This window comes from Pipra filicauda, unplaced genomic scaffold (assembly GCF_003945595.2).
Source record: "Pipra filicauda isolate LSUMZ 115617 unplaced genomic scaffold, ASM394559v2 scaffold19_size4547281_pilon, whole genome shotgun sequence".
Lineage (NCBI taxonomy): Eukaryota > Metazoa > Chordata > Aves > Passeriformes > Pipridae > Pipra > Pipra filicauda.
In genome coordinates, this window is record NW_024104309.1 from 1,137,898 (window position 1) to 1,160,631 (window position 22,734).

General features: G+C 44.5%; 1 protein-coding gene and 1 long non-coding RNA gene across 3 annotated transcripts in view; both read right to left on the reverse strand.

Moving 5' to 3' along the window:
- LRP8 (LDL receptor related protein 8) overlaps positions 1 to 22,319 on the reverse strand; it is a 171,147-nt gene extending 148,828 nt beyond the window's left edge. For both annotated transcript variants that reach the window (XM_027748654.2, XM_027748653.2), the window contains exons 1-2: positions 22,213 to 22,319; positions 21,268 to 21,387 (exon numbers count right to left, since the gene is read on the reverse strand). In XM_027748654.2, the coding sequence (XP_027604455.1) occupies positions 21,268 to 21,387; positions 22,213 to 22,282 (190 nt within the window). In that variant the 5' untranslated portion in view covers positions 22,283 to 22,319. The remainder of the gene's footprint in view (positions 1 to 21,267; positions 21,388 to 22,212) is intronic.
- On the reverse strand, positions 6,739 to 13,347 carry LOC120323117. The gene is made up of 3 exons (XR_005563282.1): positions 13,184 to 13,347; positions 11,447 to 11,667; positions 6,739 to 8,958 (listed from the first exon to the last, which is right to left on the reverse strand). It is a non-coding gene; the product is annotated as an uncharacterized LOC120323117 (long non-coding RNA).
- Positions 22,320 to 22,734: the final 415 nt, after the last annotated feature.

Here is a 22,734-nt window from a genome sequence, read left to right on the forward strand (position 1 = left end):
GGATCAGCTCACAGCAGTTTGACAAGTGTCTCTTGAGCCAACATGGGACAACTGCACTTCAGCAATAAGCAAAATTTCATCCAAATGTACATCAAAAATATCTATTATGAAGATAATACATGAAAGCAAATTAGAGGAAGAAAAATGTCTGTGGTTTACAGAAGATGAATAATAAAGCAATAGGTGCAGCACCATATAAACCAATTAATATTCCATGCCAAAACCTGATCACCTTCCTCTAATTATAAACTGCATTTCTTATAGTGACCTTAAGCCCAGTACTTACCAGTACTTTCCACAACAAAGCAATAAATCTGCCCTCACTGGCAGTCTAGCAGTTTCACAGGTGTTCCTGGGGATTTCTGCATTGCTTCCCTCTCTGCACAGTGCAACCAACTGCAACTACGAAGCAGGTCCAACTTTTCATTATTCTGGAGCTGTGAGCATTGATAGGTCTTGTATTTTGGAAGTATCTTTCCTGTATGGCATTCACATAGAGCCAGAATCAGCCAGCAGCCCCTCTGTTCCCAGTGTGGAACTCAGCACTAGATGTCTGTCATATATCTGCAAGTTACTCCAGGCAGAGACAGAGCTGGAACTCCAGTTAAGTCAACTCTGTTTGTAGACTGGTATCTTAAAGACACAATGATTCTGTGATCACATCTCTTGTTAATATCTACTAATCAAACCAGCTGATTAATTTCAATCAAGTCTGAAAACAAAGTGTAGGTCTCAAAGCTTATCATCTTTATAGGAACTCTATTAAGAGTCAGAAGATGGCAGCTTGTGTGAGAGAGCTCTGAATTAGCATCCCCACTGAAGGAAAGCAAATTCTGTGCACAGGCCCTGTTTGGTGGTGGTCAGGATGCACTGACATATCTATAGCTTCAGGCAGTAACCTGAAACACTGTCAGGCTGGGTTTGCATTTGCTTGTGAGAGTGCTTCAAAACACACTCATTAGCCGCAATTAGTGTCATGGATTGGTTGTGCTTTTCAAGCACTCATCTCAGAAATGTACTAAACGGGAGGAAATCAGATGAGGCACCAGACCAAAGGTCTGTATAATTTATTGCAGAATACTGCAATAAATGGAAAAGTCATGGAAATGGAGAAGTCAAATGGAAAAGACACGACAAATCCTAAAACCTTGCTGTGGTGACTTGGACTAGACTGATGGGGATCCAACTGAAGACTTCGTAAAACACCCAAAAGGGAGAGCTGGATAGCTCTGGTTTGGTAACTGCCCGTGAAATATTTCACATGTAAAACTCTGCTTTATCTCCAGTCAGTGTAAGCAGTGACCAAAAACTATTATTCCTGCTTGGGATGGAAGCAGTCAGAGACTGAACTCACCCAACAGCCCTTTATTTCCCAAGTTCTGCCCCCCTGCCTGCCCCCTTTCTGCAGGAGGATCTTAGAGGCAAGAAAACCACATTTTTCCTCAGGTTTTGGTGCTGCCAAAACAAGTCTGTAGAGAAGATTTTGTCACCACTCTGTTTGCAGATGTAAAGGCAAAGATGGCCAGACAACCCTAAATACAAGAACTGAGCAGGGAACAGGAACACAGATGTCCTTCTTCAGGCCACACATTATTTTTTCTGGTCTGTCTAAGCCTGGGACTATCAGCCCAATCAGCCTGGGCTACTTGGCTGGATTCCAGGAGGTGTGTGAGCTGCTGGGCTGCTGAGTCACCACTAGACCAGAGGGTAACAGGCAAGTCCTCCTTATGACATTTCTACAAAATATGAAAAGCATTTAAAAAAAATCATATTAGATATTCAACAAAACCACCAAGTAGTATCGACCATGATGAATAACTGAATTTAAAATGTCCCATGAGTTTAGGGAAGCCATGAGCCTAAGAGCAATGACTTGATAGGAATGCAGTACCATGCCAAAAACCTTGGGTGGGACAGGAGCACCAGTGTTTGTCACATGTTAATGGAAAAAGTAATGTCCTCACAGCTCCTGCATAAACCCACAGCAGATGATCCCTGAGGAGCAGCAGAGTGAACTTCAAAATGCAAAAGCCACAGAAGTTCAAATTCTGACTGAGGATTAAATTGGACTTCTTATACTGAATAACACAGACTCTGTAGAGGGCTCAGAGGTTAAATCAAGGTCTTGCCTACTCTGAAGAGTAGGAAACACCCCAGTGTAGAACCAGTGTGTTAGCCTCGGACACCTTCGGCTGCATCAGATTTAAAGTTCAGCTCTTGGTGCTGATGATCAGCAGCCCAGTTTCCCAATTTTAAGTGCCTTACAGCTCAGAGATAAAAAGAAAATAAACTGTCCCAGCAAGCACTAAAATATTACAGTGCCCCTTTACAATATGTTCCTGCTGTTGCTAGCAGGAGGAACAGAGAGCTGTTCCCGCTCCTCCTTGCAGCAGCTGCTGCTGCACACGGGAAGGTCTGGAGCACTTTGGGTTTTGAGAGTTCATCCAGTATCCTTGGAGCACAGCCCTGACAAGATATTAGAACATTTTGGAGGGATTCTTTGGAAAGAATCAAGTGGAAATTGAAGCAGACTTTGAACTTTGCCAGCAACAGAAATTGTATATTCACAGCAGCCCTCTGCCATATTCATTTGCCCCCTCCCCCCCCCACAGCAGCTGAGAGATAACTGCAGAAACTACTAGAAGTAATTGAGAGGAAGGAATTGAACCTTCCTGTGCATCAGGCACAAGGAGGATTCATCCTGTACTGAAGATGAGAAAAGTCACTCATATGACTCAGTTGTCAGGATGTCTTCCTAATTATTGCGGTATTTCAAGAGGAGAAACATGCAGCTCTCAAACATGATTCTGCCAAAAGTGATATGAAAAATAAAATCCTCAGAGCAGAAGAGTGCCGTGACAAAGTGACCTCTGGAGAAAGAAAAAAGTTCTCTGACCAGAACTTTGCAGAGATTTAGATTTTAGGTGACTCTTAAAATCGTGACTGTTGTTGCAAGATCAGCATTAATTGTGAAAATTAACTAGCTCTTCTGTGATTTTATTCTGTACGTGCCAAGAAAGGAACAAAATATTGATTGAACGAGCTTCAGGTTTTATTTACATGAGGATCTGATTGCCAGGTTCATTCTTATGCAAAGCAGAGAGAGAAAGCTCTTTCAGCAGGCATTTTAAAAAATCAGATCTAAAAATAACATTATGCTTTGACTTTACTTGTAAGATCCCTAGGAATGCATGCCCAGGCTCCTTCCTTCAGTAGTCACTCAGAAACGCAAGAACTAGATCCAGGAAATCCCTGACATTTCCACTGACTTCAAACTGGACATGAGTTTGCTCCAAACTGGAACATAACTGACCCACCTCAGCATCACTAAGAGAGACATGAAACTAGTGCCCATTTCTGATTCTCAGTAGAAAGAATACCCCAAAAAACCCTTCCACTATATCACTTTGAGTGTGTAGTATTTTTCCACATACATCCACTCCTGGGAAGCTTTGAAAGCTTTTATTTTCTAGCACTATGTCTCCAGGTCCTTCCTTGAAGCTGTTGTTGTTTCTCACACCAGATGTTTTTGAAGTTGTAAAAACAAACCTGTGTGCTGTATAGGAGTAATGCCAGGAGGAATGACATAGCAAAGTCCTCTTGGGAAGAGCCCTGACTCCTCTGGAATGAAGGCCAATGGACAGCCTTTGAAAGGCAGAAGACCAGCTCCCTAAGCTCTTGTCTGTGAAAAACAGGCACACCTGACCAAGTGATGAGAGAAAGCACATCTACATATGATATGGTCTGTTCATATGATATGGTCTGTTCATTGAAAGATCAGATGAAACTTTTGGATAAAAAAGGTGACCTCTATTTTATAGCTTTTTTCATAACAGCTACACTGGGAGAAGCAGACAACCTTGTGTGATGTGATAAAACTGAGCAAAAACACATCCCCAAAAAGAAGTGTGAAGAACATTTTGTATTTCATAAAGCCAGTCCTAGGTCACTCTTGGCCTATGTCCATATTCCCAGCTTGTAGCCTTGTTCCTATCTGGTTATTTACAAAATCCCTTTTCTCCCTCCAACAAAAGTATGGCACAAGGTGGTTCACAACAAAATGCAATTCTGGGCAAGTGGTATCATTCTGTTTTCCATGGGGGCTTTCTTTTTTTTTTCCAAATTGTTATGCCTCAGGAGAACAGAGTGAAAAATCTCACCATCATTACTTCTTTGCAAACACTTCTGCTCATTTTGCAAAAGCCACAACACGTTTCGGTGCAGAGTAAAAACTCACTACTAAGCAGTTGAAGTAAATTCTTGAAAGCAAAACTGTTCATTTCTAAAGCTCTTAGGGAAGCATTTACTGCCTAAACCTAGTGTGAGATCTTGAAGTCCTTACTGGATACAGAAGACTGCTTGGGAATTTGCCATTCTTCTACATAAAAAGAAAACAAGTGCACCCAGGAGTAAATCTTTGTAGCCAGAAACAGCCAGGCATACTGCAGTGCAGCTTCCAGAACATCTGCTCTACAAACCTAATTATCCCTCATTGCACAGATGCAAAAGCCATCTGAAATGTTAGCACCTGAGACATGGAGATGATTTTAAGTCTCTTTAAAACGAACTTTTTTAAGAAAAGAAAAGCCATGCAGAAATAGCTCTGTTAGCTGATGCATAAACTGTAAGTCAATAAAAACTGATCCCAGTTCATTGTAACATCAGAGAAGTCACATCCCCACATCTGTTCCATATGGGTGTTTATTCTTACCACACTTTAGACTCAGTTCTCAGGGGGATGATCTGAAACTGTGGTACTACAGTCTACTACAATGCATCCCGTTTTTCAGGGATTTGGCAGCAGCTTTTGAGTCCAGAGTGCAACAGCTTCATTAAGTCTTAATCTGCAGTAGAAATACACAAGTCCTAAAATCTAGATAAGAATGTTATTTCCAGAAGGAAATGTTAAATTAAGCTCACCTTCCAACAGCTGCAAGGGCACTGGTGGGCACTGGTCCAGCTATTGGTGGCCCTTTTATTTGCAGATTCCTTCCTGAGAACGAATTACATGAGAAATTTGAGAGGAGTTTTAAATGGGTTTATATATACAAATGTGACAAAGAAACGTATATAAATGAGGCTGAGCTATGTGGCTGTACAAAAGCAGACAGCTTAAATCATTTAAGAAACAGTATCCACAAACCTCTTTTCTCAAGTGAAGACATCTTTCTCTTTGTCTCTCAGGAACTCTATTTCATCTCATTGCTCTTGCATTTTCACTAGCAGTCAAGTGGCAAGCTGCCAGATAACTCACAGTTGGCTGGAAGCACGGTCACCTACAAGCTAATTGATGCCACAAAACTTCCCTCCAGGATGCCATCTGGGTTGCATTCAATATTCTTACTGGATTCAGAAGTCCGTCCCTCTAAACTTGAAAGCTGCTTCTCTTGACCAAATGCCAATTTGCTGATTTTGTTTGCAAGCACATACATTTAACTAAGCAGCAATACCAAGCTCCTGCTCCCCTCTTTTGACCATCTATCTACTGCACTATTCTGTAAAAATAAAGACAAACCATTCCCTGTGTCACAAGTGGGTAAACTGGGAAAATGAGAGCTGAAGGAGCCTGTCAAATACAAACGTTGAAAGGCAGCAATATAAGAGGCATTTTACACCAAGTCTCTGCCCTTGCCTGAATAAAGAGCTCACATTTTAAAAGAGTACCCAGCCCTCATTGCATACCCCTTGATGGCTATAATAAGACTTCTTGTTACCATTTTTAAAAAACGGGACACCTAGTAAATAACCTTAACCCTAAACTAAATAACCCTAACTTTCAGGGCCTATCTGCCCCACTAACAGTCAGACAGGTAAGGTAGGTGTTTTTATTTTCCTACTGCTACTTTACTGCAGCAGAAAAGCACCTACTAACATGCAGTTGCACCCTTCCATTTCTCTGCATTGACAGTGATAGTTTTCTGTATGCAAAGCCAGTTCCACAGGAAATAGCAACAATAAATCACTGCAAAGGTCTCCTGCTTTCCTGTTGTGCATCTACTGCTTGGCAAGTTCCAGTAACTGTGCCATTGCCCCACCACACTCAGCCCTGAGATGGGAAAAACCACTCACCTTTCCAGCTGGGATCAAACTGCCATCATCTGATGCTGGAAGGGAGTTCTCTGCTCCCAAAGAACAGGAGAGGTCTACGTGATGCAGAACACACCATCATTATTGCCAGCAATCTGAGGCTCTGGAACCAGCAGGCCTGAGCACGAACAGCTCTTCGTGCCCAGATAAGCATTTCCTCTGACAATATTTGAGGTTAAGTTTACACAGTTGCTTTGGGGGAGGAGGGGAGAGGCTGCCACAGAGCCTGATGCAACAGGGACGTGTTTTGTCAAGCTCTCAGCCTGCCTTTCCCATCACATCCTCTTTCTGCTCTTTGTGGATTCTCCACTTTGAGCATATTTTCTCAACAAGTTTCTTTTATTAAAACCACGAAGTTCAGGCACGGCTGAGTTTCCAGCCATCTCACCAGACCTTACACAGGAGTGTCATTGTCAGCCGTGGTGACATTTTATTTCTCTTTAGGTCTCCTTGTCTTCCAGTGGGTGAGCCCAATCCAGCAAGCTCACACTATGACCTCTCTGCACAGGGAGGTAACTTCCCAGTGGAGAGCTGCAGACACAGCAGTCCAAAGCACCCAAATCACCCTTCAGCAGGCCTGACCTTTATCTGCCCGTTCCCCCAGAACACAGCCCCTCAACGCTGTCCCCAGAGGGGCTGTGTGAAGCCTTCATGAGCAAGGATCCTTGCAAGAGCAGTACAGATTTACTCTATAGCCACTTACCTAGAAATACTTTGTAACAGAATAGATTTGGCAGAACTGAATCACAATTACCAGCTTTTCATCTGGAGGAGAGACAGCATGCTGGAAAACTCAAAGGCAGTTTATTTGACTCACTTACTCAGAAATAATGCTGTTGGAACAAAAGGCCAACCTGGCAAAAGCTCATCAAAACAAATCTCCATCAGGTTCATACACTTAAAAACAAATGTGCATCAGGGATAGAGATGGAGAGTGCCTACTCACATTTGGTAATTCTTGTGCCCATTTTCTGCAGTCAAACTAAAAATCTAATAGTCTGGAAGTGTTTTAGTACCTTTCTGTTACAGGAAAATCCTATTATTATTAGCTGAGGAAAGGTATTGGAAAAGCAGGATGTAAGTTGCAATACTGATGTAACAGAATTAAAGAGGTTTACACTGACTCACTAAATACCCACAGAGCAACAGTAAACTCACTTTGAACTCACCAAGAGTTCTGCTGTGCAATCTAATAGCCTGCAGCTTAGCTGGAAAAACCGCCTCTCCAAATGGCTCAAGGTTGGGGTTTTCTTGTTTTGCCTTTTTTTTTTTGTCAGTTGAATATATTGCACAATATCTAAAACTGAATACGAACTTCAAGTTTTTTCATAAGCAAGGGGATTAAAGCAGTAATAATTAAGGCTTTCCAAGCCACATCCAAGCCAGGATACAGCACTGTCAGGCAGGACAAGGAGCTCCAATTGGAGATGCTCAACTCAGACATAGGAGGAGCATTTTGTGGGACTGAGTAACAATGCTCATTTCCCTTGGGTCTATTCCTTCTGTGACAGATAACACTGCAAACTGTGGGCCAAGCCTGGAGAAGCCTTAGTTACTGTGATGTTCAGTGCAGTGTGAACACCAGAGGCACTGGCAAGTCAAAGGGACACTGAGGATTTTGCTGCCATAAGCAGGCTCTCAATAGAACTGGAATATTACATCAACCTTGTGCATTCCTGCTTTTCTAGCCCTCCTGTGTCAAAGTTCAGACCTATACACTATATCTTTAGCACACTGAGAGCTCTGGGTCTTTTTGCTCCAAAAAGCAGAGACACCTGAAGTTTAGCACATAAGAACGTGCTTTAGCTGTAGAATAACACACCATCTGTTGGAGGGAGCTTGGCCCTTCCACAAAAGAGCAGAGCTGTAGACGCAGACAAAGCAGCCTAAGGGGGCAATTTTACAATATCCAAATTGAAAGCAAGATCATTATAAAACTAGGAATATCACAGACTAAAACATGCCTGTGATTGATCTTCCCTCCAGCAGGACACTGGAAAACACAGGCAAAAGAAGTACTGGATACAGACTGAATGAATAGTCAATGAAATATGGATGGTTTCTATTTTCATGGCTTGCCAATGGCAAGTCCTCACACAACAATGCAGCTGGGGGATGCATGACATCAGGAATGGAATGAAACTGTACTTTCATCTCCAAAACAGAATTACAGAGTTAATCCTCACTTGGAACAAAACATTGGTCCGAGCCTAGAACTTGTTTTGTAGGTCCACAATAACACTCCATGCACTTCTGGAGGCTGAAAGAAAAACAGGGTAACACCCTAGTGAAAACTGCTGCAGAAAACATTTTTGTGAAGAACACAGGACTGAAACCACTGATTTTTGAGTTTTGAAAGGTTTCTTATTGTCAGCTGTGACTGTTTTTAACTGTGGAGGACAAAAGATTCCTTGAAATATCACTTAAAATTCATGTTTTATCCAGCATATTCCCCCACCAACACTGCTCCCTTCACCATTATTTCACAGGCTCACCTCAGGAGATAAAACAAGGTTTTATCACCCAAGGTGAAACTCTGCCTGGAGGGGGGACGGTCACCACATGTTCTCTGGAGGAGCCCAGCCAGAGCTTTTATCTCAGCAGGACCTCTTGGACCACACAAACCCATCTCCTTTAAGTCTTTCTGGGCCCACAGCAGCAGCTTTTCCAGCTAGGAGACATCAGTCTCAACAGAAGTACAGTAGCAAGGAGGTCAGGCCTGTGCTGTGGAGCTACAGGGCCAAGTTTTAGTCAGCAATCTGAAATAAGAGATCAGCATTTCTTCAGGGACTTCTGCAGCAGCAGGATCAAGCTGAGCCATCACCAGACAAGATGCTTTCTTTCTTCAACTTTCAACATCAGGGAACCATGCTGTCCGTAGATTAAAGTAATAAGGAAACTCCATCAAATACTGCAATTAATTAGAACAGAACACACAGCAAATATCTCCCCCAAATCCCGAGACACTCACTGTTTAATATTTTGATTTCTAACAGTTCAGAATGAAATGAGATCTCACTCTTCTAATTCATATCCAGCAAGAAATATAACTCTTTCTCTCCCACACACAGAGAGCCCTCACAGGTATGAGTCGTCTCTTTCCCATCTACTGAGAAGAGTTTATCCAATGTAAGAGAGTGAAACCTCCATCATTCTTACATGTCAAAGTGCTGTAAAAATCTCTGCTATTACAAAAGCAGAGAAAAAAATCCTCAACAGAGTAGCAGATAAACCAAACCGATCACTGTAGAAAAATGACATTTAAACATGCCCTTTTTCTATGTTAAAGGTCAAGCTGATGCACCAAAAAGCTTCATCTACAGGAAATTCACCACCAACCATCTCCAAGAAAAAGGATACCAGCTTTCAGGTGTACCACAGTCACAAAAATGGCCATAAATTAAAAAAAAAAAAATAAAAAAAAATCTTCAGGGAATTCCAGTTTGTCATTCTAAGTCTCATCAGGTTCGTTCCCCCCCCCCCTCAAGAAACCTAATCCCACATGATTTCAGTAAAAACAAGTAGCAGGGAGAAAACCCTACTCAAAAACAACACAGCAAGATTCTGCCCTAAACCCCTCACTGAATATCTTTCTAATGCCACATTCAAACTCACACACCCCCACAGAAAGAAATAAAAAATATTGTGGGAAGGGGGCAAATTAGGTCCTGTACTTGTCTGCCTTCCTCCTCCTCTGTGGTTTTCACTGCCAGAGAAGCATCTTCTTTGCATTCTAAAATTAACCCTGTGATATGATAATGAAGCCTGAGCAACACAGCACAGAAAAGGAACCTGTAAGTAACAAGGATCACTGCTCAACCCTTACTATTATGGACAATCCACTGAGCCATCCAGCTTGCCTGGAGAAGGAAAAGACAGAAAACAGTCTCCTGAAAGGATACTCTGGTTTCAGGTTTTCTTGAAACACTCCATCGGTGTGCTGAGGGGGCAGAGATGAAGCTGCCAGGGCAACAGCCCCTGTAACCCCAGCACAAACCTGACTCTTGCTGCAGGAATGCAGCATTTCCCATGGTGCTGAATATCTCAGTCCTGACCTTGAAAGCTGGAGGATCAGAACTGCTCAGTGACTGGTGATGGCTTTTGTTCTGTGAACACACATCCCCTGGGCTATTCTTTGCCAATACAGTTCACAGAATGCCCAACAATTTGGTGCACAACTGGCCTCAACTGGAATCCACAGTTGGCAGGTGTGAAGCTCCATGTCAGCTCTGGTCTCTCCAGCACTTGTCACCCTGGCAGCCTCAACCTGGATTTCAGTTTCAAAATTGAAAAAATACTGTAAATTAAGCAAATAGATCTGGGCAGGGTGAACTTAGCATCTTCTTGCCAGCTGAAGTACAGCATTTGTGCAGGAGCTATTAATCCTTTCTACAAGCATTAGCACAAAATAAGGCTTGCAGCATTCACATGACTGCGTGCATAACCAAATGTGAAGAAATGCCTGCTGCTCTCAGCCAAGCCTTGCAGAGTCTCCTGCAATGCCTGAGCGAGGGAAGGTGTTCCCAAAGGCTTGGTGCACTGCTGTGGAGGACAGGTACTCTGTGAAACAGGGCCATGAGAATTAATGGCCAAACTCACGAGGAAAGACCTGAAGGAATTGCAAGGCAATGAGATGCCATGTGCAAGTGTGGGAAAGGCTCCATGTTGCTCAGGCACATACCCATCCACAACCAGGAAGAAGAATTAAGTACATTATTTATCATTTCCCTCTAGAAAAGTTTTCAAGGTCAGGACTGAGATATTCAGCACCATGGGAAATGCTGAATTTATATTGCAGGCCCCAGGATGTCTCCCCTGCTCTGCACTCACACTCTTTGAAACGCCCTGCCACAAGCAGAAACCCTCCAGTCAAGAACTGGACAGATACAATTCTTTTCAGCACCTGTCAACACAGCTCCTTAATCCTTATTTAACTTCAGGGATCAACATGCACTGGCTCCTTGGGCAAACATACATAACACATTATTTTACAAAAAATAGAACAAATTTCTGTGTTAAAAGAACTCATGAAAAGGGGGAACAGAAATCACCCAGCAAAGAGCAATTCCTTGAAGTAAAGCGTGAAATTTCAACACACCAGTGGGATCCTGGCAGAGACTGCTCCAGAGCTTCCCTTTGAAACTCCCTATTTATCACCTGCTAAAGAATAGTGCCCATTTAGTTACCCCTTCTAAACCGTATAACGAGCCCAACTTACACAACCTTCAGAGTTGTGCAATCTAAACTGTTATCTTTATTGTTTTCCAGGGAAGGAAGAAGGAAAGGACTAGCAGCAATAAAACACATAATAGCAAATTAAACTTCCTCAGTTACCTTGGTTCTTTCCCGAAAAGGATACGTCACAAATAACTTATGGAGGAATGGGTGCACTGGTGATAAGTTCCTTCAACAGTGCTCAGATAACAGCAAGGTGTGGGCATGGAGGTAAAGGAGGGTCTGGAGAGGCCCTCTTTCCATGGAAAGAGCCTCTTTAGCAATGAAAAACTCTGTCAGGTGCAGTCTCAAACAGGAACTTTTGGCCAGCTGAAGAGGTGGCTGCAGTGATGTCTCTCTATTATTCTTCAGGACATGTTGGAATGCACAAAAAGAAAGAAGTCCATTTTGAAATGCAAAGCAAATCATTACACTCCTCCTCAAACACCTGTATTTCATGTGTCTCTGATACTAAATACTATAAGTGATCTATTTGAAGTATTTCTTGCACTTGACCCAACACTAAAATTTTGAAACAGTGAGTTGTGTCAACACTGGGATTTTCCTGAATACTTTACAAACTGTGTATGACAAAGGCAAAGGCTAAGCCCTTGAGCAGTCACTTAATCCAAGGAACACGATTATCTGTGTAAAACAATGTGATAATGGACCAGAAAACAAGAATCTGGGGACATTCTTCATGAGTCACTAGTGTTCACAAAGAGTTGCTGAATAACTCTACAGCCTTGGGCAAAGGATAACTTCCCTCAGCATCAGTTTTCACATCCCTGAGATAACATTCAGTCCACTTGTAGGGTGAAGATTCATAGAAAGCTAAACTGCTAAGCAGGTGTGGGATGACAAATGTGTAATCAGCATAACACAACTGCAGGAACAAGAATAGAAGCATTCAGTTCCAGAGGTAGGAGGTGTATTTCTTGGCCTACATCAGTCAGCACTGATATTTGTTATCAAAGGAACTGGGCCATTTTCTCTGTTTTTGAGTAGTTGTACAGACACAGTCAGGATGCAGGAGGAGAGGTCTGAAGGAACAGTTGTAAGTTTACGCTGAAATTCTCATTCTCCGTGAAAGCATATTCACTACTCCAGCTGTTGCTGATTTTGATGCTCTTAACTTCTCCCTAGATCACATGAAGTAGCATCATATCTGGATGGAATAAGTCCAGCAAGGTTTACTGATACACTATCACTGCTAGAACAGCAAACCAAGCAGATGGTATTGTAGGAGACCCATGCAACACATCTGGAAAGATGCCTACAACCTTACTCATCTACATCAACAAGGATAGAAAAAAGCCTGAAAAGTCACCAAAGAAATGAATCATATTAACTTTATACATGGAAAGCAACGATGGACAGAAAAGTTCTACTGGGTAACACATGGTAGGACAAAGACTTGGGATCAAAAGAAAATTTCATTCACCCTTTGAAATGAAGCAAAATGTCACCTCAATGTACATCATGTTACACATAACATCTCTAAGAAGGAAGCATGAAAAAAGTATGAAATAAGGCCAGTCAAAATAAAATATTAAGTTAAAACCTGGAATCAGAGCAGTTATCTAAATGAGGGAAATAGTGCAGTTAGGAGTTTACTGTCAGTTGTATGTACACAGTAGTTTCTTCAACAATTAGTTTAACTGATGAATCTATGCTATAGGCTACCTGGAAAGGGAGAGAAGCGTACAACAACATAACATTCCAAACTTAAACAAAATCAAGAGAAAATTTCCATCTATTACAATGGATTTTAAATACACTCTTTCACCTCTTTCAGTGTTTTGCAAGTAAACGAAATCATAACCACAGAAGCTACAGAAACCAAGCTACTAGAACTCAAAAAAAAGATAAAGAAACTTACAGCAGGCAAAATTCGCATTCAGGATGGACAAGATTCTGCAGTGCTAATGAATTAGATTTTAAATTATAGATCTATCTTTAAAAAGAAAAAGTAATCACAGCACAGAGAGCAGTTGCCAAAAAGAGCCCTTCTGGTTCTGCAAGTACAGGACTGTGCTCCTGCTGCCATGGAAACTGAGTCCCTCACTGCTCTCGTCCTGGTACAGTGCCACACATGCTCTCAAGCATTTAATAAATATTAATAATGCATTTAATAATAGTGATGTATCAGAAAGAGAACATCTAAGAAAAAAAATTGGCAATAAGACTCACTTTACATGGCTGCAGCCCAAAGGCTACTACTGCTCTAAGCCAGCTATAAATCCTGTTCTCTCCTAGTTTCTAACACTTGCTCTTGGCATTAAATGTGAGGTTAGACTGACTGCCAGGCTTAGCTTAGACTGAAAAAAAACCCAGGAAATCTGGAGGAAAAACTGAAACCCTTCTACTTGTCTAACAGGTACCTCTCCAATAACTAGTACAACTGTGTGTACAGAGCACTGGACTGGCAGGTAGGAGACCTCATGTCTGTTCTTGGCTCTGCTGCTACTTGTACAACCGTGAGTCACTCAGGTACAGAAGAGCTGTAACACCATTTATTCACCTCCTCATGAGGAGAAAGGCATAGGGCTGCCAGATCTGCCTCAGCTTGGGAAGAAAAGTCATGGTCCTTGCCAGGAACAGAAGCACAGTCTACCACGGCATCATTATTATGGCAAGAAACACTATCTCTCACCCTGTGAGAGACCATCAGGGACAGTGCTCACATCCTTGCTTTAAAAATCTTCTGGCTTCTCTTGGGTTAAATCTGCCTTTTGAAAATATTTCAGTCTAGATGGGTTTAGTTTTATTTTTCAACTAGCTTACAGCATCATTATAACTTTTAAAGTCTAATCAGTTTTTTATCACTTGTATTTCAGACAGAATTTTTCACAGAGTAGAAAATCTGCATTAATTTTATCACAGGGCCTTTTACCCTTTTCCCCTCCCTTGTGGCTATCTAAATATTAATAATTTTAACAGGAAATAGAGAGTTAGAAAAACTACACTCAGTTTTTTCAACACTTCCTGCACATGCACCACTAAATAGTGAGGATTTCCCTTTGGCTGGCACCAGCTGCCTGCACTGGGAGCAGAGCACCCCAGAGCAGGCACACTCATTTTCTACCAACGACATGCTACTGCACAAGAAAACAAACAGCAACACAAATCTTCATCCCCATCACTCAAACTCAGCTTACTGATTTGTTTGCCTGGGCAAAGCAAAGGAAGAAAAATTGACATCTTACAGCATTTTATAAGCCGTGTAACGACACAGAAAAGCAGAGCTGAGCAGCAACACACTTTGGGAACACCTTTGAAATTACCAGGGAAAAGCTGCAGGTAAATGGGAAAGTTGTAGAGAGGAAAAGGTCATCAGCAGAAGGACCAGGAGAACTTCACACCAAATCCAGTCTACCACAAAGGCATCCCTAACACAGCATCACAGTCTCTGAGGCACATCAAGGACACGGTAGATTTGCTGGTGAATTAAAAAAGCTGGTGACATTGAAAAAGCCAGCAGAAACAAAAGCTGGGTGTCTGCTCTATCAGAAACAGCTGAGGGAATCAATATTTGTCAGACATTTTCAGGCATTACAGGGTGTTTAATGGTCCTTTAGGTGAACAATGGAGTCAAGAAAACTCATTATTTCTAGCACTGGCAACCTCCTAGTCTAGGTGTGTCAGAGAAATGTATTCACCAACACACAACACTTGGTTTCTCCAGTCTCATAATTTGTTCATTTGACTTAATTTCTAAATATTTTCTGATTAATATTAAGTATCTTCCATTCTAACATCAATCAGTAAGAAATCACATCTCAAACCTGTGCTAATCCTGGCTCTGTAACACTGCAGACAAAAGAGAACTGGTCTACATTGACTTTTCATAGAATCACAGAATGCTTTGGGTTGGAAGGAACCTTAAAGATCACCTCATTCCAACTCCCTGCCATGGGTAGGAGCACCTTCCACTAGATCAGGTTGCTCAATGTTCCATCCAACCTGGCCTTGAACACTTCCAGGGATGGGGCAGCCACAGCTTCTTTGTTTTATCTTTATACATTAAATGTTCTGGATGAAGCTTGCCTACCTTGGCTCAAAACGCAGAATATATTCGTACCCTCTGAAATGACAGCTCTGAGCACTCTGGTAAACAAACCAAGTCACTGTCAGTTTTGACTCCACTTTCAAAATTTCCTTCTTTCCTTCAATCTTTCCTTGACCTCAGGAAAGCTTTTCACATCACAGCTTGTTCCTGTAGCTGTATCTAGAGCAACTCATGTGCTTGCCTTCTGTGGCAGAGCAGCACTCCATAAAACCAAGTTCTCTTCCCTCTGTGGCCATAACGCCCCCAGTGACTCTCCCAATACCTCAGCCCTCTCTTCTATCTTTTCAGTGGTCCTGTTCCAGTTTCTTCTCTCCTTCTTTCCCAGACCATGAGCAGGAGTGATAGAAAATCACCACTTCTTGGAAAGCAATCTGCATATAGACTGCTTAATAAATAAAACTGCATAAATTAACCTCCTCAAGAAAATGCACCAGGAAATGGTGAAATGGAAAAGGGCATGGTTCCCACATGTACTTAAAGATTGATTTTCCACATAAAGACTGCAGCAGGTTGCAATTACAGGGAAGATAATCCAGACCCCAAAAACATGCAAGTTAGTTTTCTCAGAGCAGATAATGGGAATATAATGAAAAAAGGAAGATAACTGACTAAAACCATTCACTGTGGAACACAAGAGATCAGCAAACTGGTTTCAAGCCTAGGCTGAACATGGACACAGTACAGACCAGGACAGGCAGGCAACAGGCACACAGGCAAGCAAACAAGCCCTGCCCCTCAGCACCACTCTTCCCAGTGCCTTCAGTTTTGGGATAAACATGCAGGCTGGCCACAGAACGCAGTTACACTATCACTGACAAAATCAAGAGCATATGACCATGCATATGTCAAAGAAATCAAGAATTCTCCACATGGTGATGTGCAAGGCATCTCCAGAGTGGCAAGCAGCTATCACTCAGCATGCAGGATACTGTTCATGAAGAAAAATTGGAGCAACAGATAACAGAAGACAAAAAGTTACAGAATACTGTTGCAGTTGTGACTTCCTGCTGTCTCACTGTCTCACCTCCCAAAACCTTCAATCAGGCACAGCATTACACTGCTGCATTTCAAAGCCACCCAGGCCACATTTAACTCTTCACTGGACCCAGAATTTAGTTCTCAATTAGGCTTTTGATGTATTTTTACTCCCAAATTCCAGCTCTAGTGAAATGTGCACTGAAAAGCAAAGAGACTATGAAGCTGCCTCCTGGGCTTTCACATAAACAGCAGTCAAACTCTCCACAGACTCTCTGCACAAATCCAGCAGGAGAAAAGGAATCCCTCCTCCGGATGGCAAGGGAAGTGTGCCTCAGCTACACAGTCACCTACTGTGGCCACGAGGCAGGGAAGGGCTGAGGTAGGGGGAAGTTTGCTGATTCCTCAGGTTTACCCTGAATTCTGTACACATAGAAACAGTTTTGGAAACAGTAACTCCCTTCAGACTGCATCTCACACCTGAGGCAGCCTCAGTCTTGTCCAGTACAAAATATTCCTATGAACAGTACTCACCAGAAAGCAGCACCACAGAGAGGATCCCAATACAAAGATGGCAAAGGGAAGTTTAAAGGAGAAATGGTAATTCTGCACTTGGCTGTGTCCCCCTGCAGGCAGGTATAACAAAGCTGAAATGGGTTGGAAGCTTGTGTTCCATTTTAGGAAACTGGTAAAGCTACTGATTGTTTTGCCACATTTAAGGTTTAATCACCAGTGAAACATGTAAGCAGAGATCTTCCAGTCTCTTTCACCCATACTCTGGTCTGGGTTAAGATAATGTGAACCTTACTTGCATCAGAAAAATAAAATCACAGCTATCAAAGAGCTCCTATTTTGCGTCAAATATATTGTACCTGGCTGCAGTTTGCAAGTTCTTCCTTGTTTTCTGCTGGCTGCAGTGGCAAGCAAGAAGAAACTTGCAAAACAGGGGAAAAAGTCTCCCAGAGCCACTCCCCCATGGAAGCAGCTCTCTAGGATTTTCCATTCTGGGTGATGTGTCACACAGCACCCCGGACACTCAGCTTGGGGACCACGAGGCTCTGCAGCTGCCACCTCTCCTGAGGGAGACACAGAACAAGAGTCAGTATTCCACATTCCAAGTATCTCAGCAAGGAGTGAACTTCTGCTAAAACATTGTGCCTCAGAAAATGGACATGTTTCCCACTGTAAAAATAGCTTTGATGTTTTATAAAGTTGCTGCTATACCATTATGGAAAAGTCTCAATGACTGTGTATCTGCAAATGTTCTCTGAAATAGGTTATAAAATTCAGTCTTGCCTTTCCAGAGTTTCCTGAGAGGAAAAAGCATCACAGGGAAGGAGTAAAATGCATCTAAAAGAATCATGTTCAGAACTGCCCTAGAGCCCTGTCCTCATTGTGTGCATCACACACAGTGCACATTGTGGCAGTGCAAGCTCTAAGTTGTGACCGGGTTTTTGTCTTCCCAGGCCTATGCTGGATTGAGCTCAAACAAATCATTTTGCAAAGAGCAAAGTAAACAGTCTTAAAACAGATTTAAACTCTGTAATAGAGTTTAAGCTTTCTGATTCCAGAGTTTAAGACTTGATTTCCCCAGCAACCCAAACAATGCAACTTTTGCTATTTTCCTCTTGAGAGCTTAGTTTCCTTTCACCAGATGCACAGGAACATATTAAGGAATATCTCTACTCGCTTATTTTCTTTCCCTTAAAGTGCTGTAACTTTCTGAAAACATGACAGCAAAAAGGCATCTTCATATTTAAACAATCTACTCTGTTTCCTTCACCTGAGTGGGGACAACTGCCAGGATCAATCCAGGCTGGAGATGGAGGGATCGAGAGCAGCCCTGCTGAGAGGGACTCAGAGTGCTGGTGGATGAGAGGCTGGACATGAGTCAGCCACGTGCACTGGCAGCCCAGAAAGCCAACCCTGTCCTGGACAAGCTTAACTCACCTTACAAACCAGTACTGACAATCTGATATGTCTAAGAGCAGAAATCATTAATTTTCGTGCTTTGTTTCCAATGTTTGCCATATTAACTCACACATTAGTCCTATGGTAGATAACTTGAACTCCAGCCACAATAGAAAAGGATTACTGAATGGAAAGCAAATTCCAAGGAAAAGACACAGTTTGATTACCAGGATGTTCTCCTCGGTAAACTTTTTTAAACTCCTTTAAAAAAGCCAACATTATACCAACAAATCTCAGGGATGGGGGGAAAACCAGGGGCAGACATGGGACACACAACATAACAGGGGACACAAATAAAAGCAAACAAACAAAAATTCAGTCTTGTGCAAAGATGGTTTCTAGCAGGAAGCACACAGAGTCCTGCCAAAAAATCTCCTTCCGGAGAACTATTTAAGACACCCTTGGTTACAAAATTTTCCAGTGTATATACACGCCCACCACAAGGAATTGGTTTCATAAACCAATTGTTCACACAGACAGACCACCGTGTCTCTTCAATAAGGGAGGATACAGACAAGCAGCAATGAGCTATTAAAAATACGTTTTCAACTCTGTGGAAAAGAATCAGCAGGTAATTACAGAGATTATCAGGGTCCTTATCAGTACTCATTGTCAGCAGGCTACCTGCATATTCATTTTCCCCTCCATTACCACTCCAGCATGCCAAGTTTTCCAGTTTCTTCCATCGCATATGTTCATAAAATAGTTTTGAAACAAATATCTGTTTATTACAGCAGTGATAACAGAGGTGATATCTAGAAGCAAAAACACATGGAACATACTCTTTCACCCAGTGAACAGAACTCTAAGCATTCCATATGCTGAAAAGCAGTATGCATTTTCAAAATAAAACAGCGTTCAGAACAATATAAGTGAGAAAAGTGTGTGTAAGAAATGCAATTTTTGTCTTTCAGACTTTTTGAAGAAGCAACTGCAGAATCTATAAATATATATGAACTAAACAGTTCATTAGTAAATTTTGTAGCATGATCCCCAATCAGTAATAAATGCCAAATTCAGATTAAAGTGAAGATCTCTTCCTGATATCTCCACATCCAAAAATTTTTTCCTAATATCCCCAAAGGCACCATCCTACCACAATCTAGCCATCATATATTTTTCAGCCCCAACTGTAGAACCCCTCTGAAACAAAACTAAATCAGATGCAATTATCCATCTAACCATTGTAACACAGTACGATGCACATAGAGCTGATGTTCAACAGGACGTTGTTCCACACTCTCTCTTCTGACACAATAGTTAGAGGGCTGATCAGAAGGAAAAGGAGAAGGTAAAGCAGCCCAGGTACTGACCCACTCACTCATGCAGGGCAAGGAGCTAAGGCCACAAACCTGCTCTTCAATGTGGAGTGTGGGGTGCAGAATCTGTTCAAGAAGCTCCTCCAGTCTCGATCCCAACCTCTGAGAAGCAGTTCCCAAAGCACAGCCCTCAGGTCACCTGCAGCTCACCAAGCCTTTGTACAACAGCACGCAGAGTTTTACATGGAAGACTTCAAGAACACCACTATCTACCTGCTCAGAGATTCCCAGTGCTTCCACAGATTGGTGTCTCCCTCTGGAAACACGTACACTTCCGAGAAAGCATGCCCAGTTATAACTACACATGAGTCCAAGCTGGTTCTCAGTCAGCCTTGACTTCCCTGGATCTTTTGTAACTTGAAACATTCCAAATCTAAGTTGCCTTGAAATAGTGCCATTATAATTCCTGCAAAAACCTTTCTATATCTCAATTAACTAATGCTGCTAACTCCCCAGGTCATAAACTTAAGCATATATAAAGCCTATCGAGTTCTCTGAATACAAAAGCACTAGAAATAAATGTTATATTTTACACTGTAACAAGATGTTCTCTGTGAACGAGAGTTTGAGAATCCCTGCTCTCCTTAATCTACTTAGACTTCACCTCTGAATATCCCCTGACACAGATTTACAGGTAAAGCTGTTAGCAGTACAATCACATACAGAAAAACACATAACCAGCAGTTCTTCTTTTCTTCATACATTCACTGGGTCTATGAACTTGAAAGAGTTTGTTTAACCTGACGCACATTCAGCACCTATTATCCTACAGAGATAATTCATGAGATGTGGTACTTGCTACAATATTTGCTTAAAACTTAAAACTCCAAATTAAAGATACTTCTCTTCAAGACTTAAGCTCCATAATTTCTTTTACAGATGCTTCTTACAGTGCATGGTTGAGCCAAATTATCCCAGGCTGTCAGAAGCTGTACACAAGCTAAGTCAGGTAATAACAGCACAACCCTACTAACTACCCAATAGGCTTCCACTCGCACACACCTGAGCCACACCACAGGAGAAGGCAAGAGTGCCACCTTCTCAAGTTTGAAAGTACAGATCTTGCTCTCTCTTCCCTTATGCTACCAGGGAATCAGTGTTACGTGGCTGACACTGCCAAGCCAAACAGTGCTACTTGTTCATCTCCCTTCTCACCACGACTGCAAACATATTTAAACACGAACTCGCACCAAGCCCACATCTTGTAGGACGCTTATGAGTAAGCCGCGTTTCACATGAGCACCCGGCCCTGGCCCTGAGCACGGTCTCCCAGGGGGTTAAAAATCTCTCCCAGCTCCCCGAGGACACAAACTCGTCTTCAGACGTTCTGAGCAGGGACGTTGCTGGAGGCGAGGGGTCCGGCAGGGCGAGGGCAGGGAGCTGCCAGGTGATCGCAGCCGCTGCCGCTCCCGCTCGGGGTGTCCCGGCCGAGCCGGGCCGGCAGTGGAAGAGCCGCTGCCCCGCGGCGCGTCACGGATCTGCTGCTCCCGGCAGCCAATCGGCGCCGGAGCCGGGCACGGCGCGACTTCATTCATTCATTCATAAAAAGAGGCGCAGCGCAGCTGGGAAGCGCTGGGAATCGCGCCCTTCCCGGCCCCCCGCCATGCCGCGCAGGGCACGGACACTCACGGCAATCCGCCTCGTCGCTGTTATCCGAGCAGTCGTCGTCCTCGTCGCATTTCCAGACGGCGGGGATGCACCGCTCGTTCCGGCACTGGAACTGGTCCTCCTCGCACTCCTTGACGGCGCCTGCGAGACAGGGGGCCGCGCCTGGGTCAGCGGGGCGCGCTCCCACGGCCGGGCGGCGGGGGCATCCCGGGGGTATCCCGGGAGCATCCCGGACCCGCCAGCCCCGGCCGCGCTCAGCCCGGGCAGGGAGCGGGGAGCCGCCGCCGGCCCAGGGCGGGGGCCGGGCTGGGCTCGGGGGGTTCAGCGGCTCAGGCAGGGGCTGGGGAAGACGCGCCTCCGCGGGAGCACAGCGGCGATCCCGGAGCTGCTTTGTGCGGGGATAAAAGGGGCCATTCCCGTGCTTCCCCGCATTGTTTTAAAGGCGGAGGGAAAAGCAGCCTGAGAACAGAAGATGGTTAAACGCGAAATACAACAGACAAAGAAAAATTATAAAGCGCAGTGATGCTGGGACCTCCTGCGCATCCCTAACCGGGACAAAACGCGCCGATACCTGGGGACGCGGGGTTAAAACAGCCACCGGCGCCGTCCCGGGAAAAGGGACCTGACCCAACTCAAGTTGAGGGCGGGGGGGAACGGAGCAAATCTGCTTTGCAGACTCGCTGCCGCGCTGCTCTGATGAGGCACAAATCCCCTCTGAAAGGGATTAAAGGTGGCAGCTCCTGTCACCAGCGGTCGGGCTGCACATTCGCCCGCTGACAGGCGCGCCCGGCCCCCGCAGGTCGCAACCCCCGAGCGCGCCCGACCCCCGCAGGTCCCCAACCCCGCGCAGGGCACCGCGTCGAGCGGGTGCCCGCGGCCGCACACCCGCGGTGCCCGCGCCGGCAGGACCCTCGCCCCCCTCCCCGGTGGCGCTGAGGGAGAGCGGCCGGGCCGCGCCGGACCCACCTTTGGCGAGGTGCAGCTTGACGAGCAGCAGCTGGAGGAGCAGCAGCCGGGCGAGCGCGGGCCGGCACATGGTGCTCGCTCCCTCCCTCCCTCGGTGGCAGCGCGCCGTGTGCGGGGTGCGCGCAGCCGGCGCGCCGCTCCTCCCGCCCCGTGCCGACTGCGGCCGGCGCCGCCCCCGCCCCGCCGCGCCGCCGCCGCCGCGCCGTGACGCGCCCCGCTGGGCGGGCCCGCTCCGCCCGGGCCGGCCCCCGGCACCGCCGGCACCCTCGGGATCTGCATCCCGCCCCCCCGGAGGGGCCGCGCCCGCGGGGACACCTGCGGGACACCGCCCTCACACAGCTCGCGTTCCCAGGGCGCGTCACCCCGGAGCTCTCGCTGGAACGGACGGGCCCGGCTGGACCGAGCTGCGTCCGGCCCTCGGGTCATGAGCATCCCTCCGTGGGCCCTGTTACAGTGACAGCCTCATTCATGATCGTGATTTTATTAAGCCAATTAAACACACGGACTCTTTTAAATGGCCTC